The 6064-nt window shown below is 42.2% G+C and overlaps 1 protein-coding gene across 1 annotated transcript in view; it reads right to left on the bottom strand.

The window, feature by feature from the left end:
* Positions 1–3381: 3381 nt before the first annotated feature.
* The window catches only part of LOC143746616 (high affinity choline transporter 1), a 15276-nt gene continuing 12593 nt past the window's right edge, over positions 3382–6064 (bottom strand). Inside the window, exon 8 of the mRNA XM_077238554.1 lies at positions 3382–4594. Within this exon, the coding sequence (XP_077094669.1) occupies positions 3932–4594 (663 nt within the window). The 3' untranslated portion in view covers positions 3382–3931. The remainder of the gene's footprint in view (positions 4595–6064) is intronic.

Below are 6064 nucleotides of genomic sequence, written 5' to 3'. Positions count from 1 at the left end.
TGAAAAAAAATCCATTCACTCTATTGGCTGTACAGCCGCAGAGAAGTTGACCAATGTAAGTTGTCCGGCCGGACAGCTTTCATTGGTCAACTGCTCTCATCCAATTACCAGCTCCACTTGAAACTCCGCCTGGCGCTCGCGTCTCCACCGCACCCGACCCCGCCCCCCTCCTGCGACATGAAATTGCACGCGTAAGCAGCTGACAGTCTATGGTAGCTAGCTAAGTAGCATATCAGCAATGGATAAAAAAAAGACAGCAGCAAGCGTCCCCTGGTTGCCCCTACAGTAAAGTTAGGACGAAAGAGAAAGTAATTAGAGGAACGAGCAGAGATTAAAAAAAATTTGAAGAATGCCGAACTTTGAGTAAGGTTAGCATAAATATAGGGTCCACCATTGACCGTTGGAGGAAGCTTCAGGAAGATCTGGGACTGAAGACCAACACTGACACGGCTGACTTTTTGTTGGGCAGGTAAACATTTATTTATACTTTTATGGTGTGACGTGTTACATAAATAGCTTTTTATCAGTTTGACAACATGCTCACGCTGCCGGTCGGCATTGGAATGTTAGCCGTTTAGCATCGCCTATCACGGGTCAAAGTAATTATATTTCTTGAAGTCCTTGAATATATTTCAGTAGGCCTAGCGGGTTTCTGTTCGAGCCGATCGAAATTTGAACAAGATGCGCTGTGTGCTGCAACCTTAGCAATACTAGTAGTATTATACTAATGGTGGTGGGGAGTTTAGAACATTTCATGTGTTGCTAATCTTGCGTTGACGTGAACTCAAACGTGACATTGAATTGTTGATGAAGCAACTAAGTTCAAGTGTCTAAAGGCAATTTTACATATGATGTGTGTCCGATGTTTACTACCGGTGATCACAGCTTGACTGAGTGACGTTGTTCAGGTCGTTTCCCGGTGGGAGGGATCAGGTAGCACAGAGGGGAGGTGTGTGTGTGTGGAGGGGCGGGATGAGGTTTTTAAAACTTCCCTAACGTCTCAGGCTTTCTCGACCGATTTTTAACATCGTATACTATAGCTTAAAGACCAAAGAGACAAACAGCATTTTCATTTAAGCACTTTTTCCACAGTTTCACTTATATTTACTAAAGTTGCTCATTGTTTGATATAATCTACAGCATATTTACACTCACATTCAAGTCTAAACAGATACAGAGACATGGCATGGTATCAGGTTAGGCTGTCAAACACACACTTAAACACATACAGTATCGCACAACACCATCCAAAAGACAAAAATACTCTATTTCTATTTTCTAAAGTAGTCAATATATTGACTTAAGTAGAATTCATTATATTGATATGCCATTAAGAAAAGCCCCTAAACGAAGACTCAAACTTATTTTACTGTGTCAGATGAGAACAGAACATCGATTAGACATTACAGAAAGAGCTTTTACAAGTCAATACATTGTTAGTTTCACATTTGATGTGCATGTTTTTTTTTTTTTGTGCAATTTAACTGAAGAAAATGTAAAACATAGTATGTTTCTATCAACTCTGCTATTGTTAGCTTGTATGTATACTCTCTTAAGAGCGAGAATGACCTCTTTGCCTCAGGGGGAATTTTTACACAAAGTGTTGAATGCTGCCATGAGTTCACATGATGAATGATGCAAGCCTCCATACAGCCGAGAGCTCGAGGACCAGCCGAGAAAACACTGTTCTGGACAAAATAAAAATAAAAAGTTTTCCTGTACCTTTGCATTTGGACTTCAGCAAAACCCCATAAAATTCACCTCAGCCTAACACATGAATCCTAATGCAAATGTGAACGAGTCTCGGTAATTGAACATTAGTCTATCGCTGCCCTGCAATCCATCAGGCTATAGAGTTTTCAGTGAGTGTGAAGTAGACCCGTGGGACGATCATTGCTGGACATTGACGCATGTCCTGCTGAAGCATTATAAACGTTTGAGAAGAATATACTCAAGGGCCAGGCCACCCACACACACACACACACACACCCACACACACACACACACACACACACACACACACACACACACACACACACACACACACACACACACACACACACACTGTGGCCGCACAAACAAACATAAAACACAAAAACCCAACAAAGCAAGTCAACCGGCAAGACTCGTGTTTTCATGCTATAATTGTGCTTGGTTCAGTGTATGCCAATGTGAGTTTCTACACATCCTAGCCAAGTGTATTAAACATCTGTCCCAACTGATTGTCCCATTGCTGATTGAATCCACACAAAACATATTATAATTAGTTATATATATACATCCTAGCTATGTGTTACTGGGCTGACATTGCCTTAAGGTTTATTCAAACTAATCACCTGAGCCAATCTATCCAGGCTTTACCTAATTACCAAACACGTTTTAGTGTAGATCCAAGCTTACTAATCCATCATTCTCTAATATTCATAGAGGAAATCCAGATAGCACACTGCAGCTTCAGCAAACACTGGAGCGAGACTACATCAAGCTCAATGGCTGACAGATTACAGCGAGACCCATCAGCTGCCCTGCTGGCAGATTACTCTACAGAAATATATATGTGTATATATATATAATCTTGTCAAGGCTGCCACTGTGACGTTTATCAATAAAAGCTACATATTACATATTTCTCAGCAATGAGGTGGTCCCGTAAGGGAAGTTCACACACACAGACATCAGATTCATTCAAATAAATGACCTGCATATAATGACCAACAGCCAAAATAACTAACGGAAAATATCAATAATACATACCCAACGTTTTAGGAATATTTGAAAATGCTGTCATCATTAACTCACCCTCAAGTCCAGCTCTTTCATGAAACTCTTTTTATGCAATGAAATTTCATAGGGACAGATGCTGTTAAGCTCCAAAAATGTAAAAAACAAGATTAGTAGTAAAGTCTTGCAATATCTTTATGCAGCAAGTTTGAATATGAATGACATTTGAGAGTGAATGGTGACTTTAAAAAGATAATAATAATTAAGAAGAGTGGATCAACTGCTTAGTTTTATTATGTAAGTGGATAGTAGTTATACTGCCCCATTATACTACTGTAAAGGCCTCTGATTTTGTTTTCAGAGTTTAGAACAACAAGGTCAAAAACACTTTAATTCTCTGATAATTTCCACTGCAGCATCAGCTCTTTTCTCTCAGTGTCTGAAACGCTTCCATCACAGATTCAGTCTCTCTAAGCCCCGCCTCTCTGAGAGCTGCTCTGCTCTGATTGGTCAGACGGCTCAGTCTGCTGTGATTGGTCAGAAAGCAAATGCTCCTTATCATATCTGAATCTCAGCTCTTGATCACAGTGATACGAACAGTAACAATGGGATGTGTTTTACCGTATCAATCTCAGAAAACAGCGTCTTGACATGAACAACACGAACCAAACTCTTCCAGTCTCAGATACACTACAGTGTTTGAGGGCGGAGCTAAGAGACGCTGCTCAGCCAATCAAGACCAGAGGCTGGCATTATGCAAATTGGGTACACACCTACGCAGGATCAGCAGGAAGAAAGACTGAATTATTGATGACTCGTTTCAGTTCAGAATCACTTCTTTCTTTTAGGAGATGAAAACTCTATCTTTGATCTTTGAAACTTTGTGGATCTTTTACATTCACAAACAGCTGTATTAAACACTACATTGGAATTACAATTGGAATATAGTGCGCATACTTTTCTATCATCTTTGAAGCTTGACAGCCACTGTACGCTAATACGAGACATGAGGGCGAGTAACCATCAAAACAAGATTATATACAGTAGCCGACGCTTTTGAAATCGTGTTGTTCTATAACAGTTGTATTCTAAGCAGAAAGAAAAGTGAATAAATGTAAGCTTGTTTCATACATACCATCAAAAGGTCACGTCACATTATGATAAATGTCCTACTTGTTTCGTCCCAGTGTTCCCTCTCGTGCAGTTGTGTTCAACAGTCTCTCTGCTGGTGCTGGTCGTTAGCGTCTGGGCTGACGGTGTCCTCGTCCGTCAGCACGTCTGTGTTCACGAACGTTCCCGCTAGAGAGCTTCCGTGCCTGGGCTTCACAGCAGCCAGCTCTGACAGAGCAATGTTGTCGTGCGTGACGAGCGTCGTCTTGTCCATCGTCTCCTTGCTGTGTTTGGAAAGCACTGCGTCCAGGAAGTCGTACTTGGGCGAGAGAGTGCCACTTTCGAACAGGTATTTGGCCAGATAGGAGAAGGCAGCATTGCTCAGAAGCGAGGCGAGCATGGAGACGGTCTTGTAGGGGAACCTCTGCTCCACGTAGCGCTCCAGCTCCAGCGTCAGGCGGTGCTGCTTCTCCCGCGGCCGCCAGCCGGGATAGTAGATGAACGGAGGCAGCCGGAGGTACGGCTCCCCTCCGCCGACCCGCAACAGAAGCCCGAACACGTACCCCGCCACCGACCCGTAGGTGTTGGTGCCCTTGACGAACAGCACGCACAGCAGCTGAGGGAAGATGATGACGTACACCAGGTCCGAGCTCAGGTACCACAGCCCGTACACGGAGCCCGTCAGCAGGGCCATGGCCGTGGCCAGCGCTCCGAACACGAAGATGGTGATCCGCATCACCCACACGATCTCTCGGTCCGAAGCCTGCCGGAGACACGCACACACACGGCATGCCGTCAGGGCGGACCTGTTTACTGCGCTCGTGCCGTTATTAGCAACGACTCATCAGTGCTCATTATTCGTAAGCAATAAGGTACGCGAGGCTAGTGCTGCATGGTGAATAAGTCCCGGCTGAAGGGCGTTGCTAGGAGTCAGCCGTGAGTTATTCACCATACAGCACTAGCCTCCAGTACCTTATTGATTTTATAAAATGGTTAACCACCAAAACAAATATTAAAGCCAAAAAATATGTATCAATGCAACTTTCATCAAGTAAAATCACTAAAAGCCTTCCTTCCGCTGGAAAAAATAGTCCCACCCTGACCGTGAACATTAACAGGAGTTACTTTATTTCACCATTAGACTGTCTTTATGAGTGAGTCGGTCAGTAGAGAAGACTTTTATATTGAAAGGACTGAAACTTGTGAACACGGAGAAACAAGACGCAACTGATAAATGACTAGCGTGTCACGGGAAAACCCCTTAACTTTTAAAAGGACAAGATATGACAGTGGACATCCAAATGGATATTTTATTATGAATATAGGACTGACCTGAAGGAAGATGCTATATCTACTGTAAATGCAGGTACACTCGCTCACTCGATCTCTCAATACTCTACTCTATAAGCTTCAATGAACAATATCAATGAGAACATATGTTTACGTTGCTAAGAGTGGTTGCTAGGGGTGTTGAGTAGTTATACATAGAACCATAGGATGAAGCGGTTTATCGTGAATAAAACACAGCTATCGACAAATCAGAATCAAGGACTGGAATTAACCGTTTTATAATATTGGTTAATATTGTGACCTATTTGAACAGGTCTGGCTCCATTCTTGCCAAGTGAAGACTGATAGAGTTATGAAAGCTCAGTGATGGTGATGTTGAGGTCATGTGACTTCTGCTGTTTGTATTTACGCTCATAAAAGTTGTGAATGAAACATTTGTTTCTAGAAGACTGATATGTGTAACATCCTTATCTCACGTCATTTTAATGATTGATTTTCTTTAGCAAACACACACTGAGTGCACCTTAAACATCCAGTTTCACTCAGTGGAAGTAAAAAACATCACAAACACAACAATTCCACTGTTTTGGGAGTGACAAATGCAAGCATTTCAAATGCTGCCATCATAATCTACAATATGATTTAGGATTTATACGCATTTGAACAGACAAAACGAATGTCACTGGCACAACATGAAGAACTGTGTGACAGATCTTAAGATACTAGTAGTCTCATTTTCTCTCTCTCTACAGGCTTTTTCTCTCCGTTTTCTTCACCACAGTCTTTGTCATGCATGTTTTCCTGCAAAGCTTATAAACAAGGGCTTTAAGAAACTGAAGCACACATTTCTATAAAGCTGACACTTAATCAACTTCTGCCTTACCTTATCAGCTTAAACCTTAGCTCCGATTCAGACAGGCAAAACACAACAAACACCTTTTAT

Source organism: Siphateles boraxobius, unplaced genomic scaffold (genome assembly GCF_051911475.1).
Source record: "Siphateles boraxobius isolate OS27281-9 unplaced genomic scaffold, OSU_SipBor_1 100, whole genome shotgun sequence".
NCBI classification, from domain to species: Eukaryota; Metazoa; Chordata; class Actinopteri; order Cypriniformes; family Leuciscidae; genus Siphateles; species Siphateles boraxobius.
The sequence above is the reverse complement of the archived record's forward strand: the minus strand, read 5'-3'. Positions and strand labels throughout refer to the sequence as shown.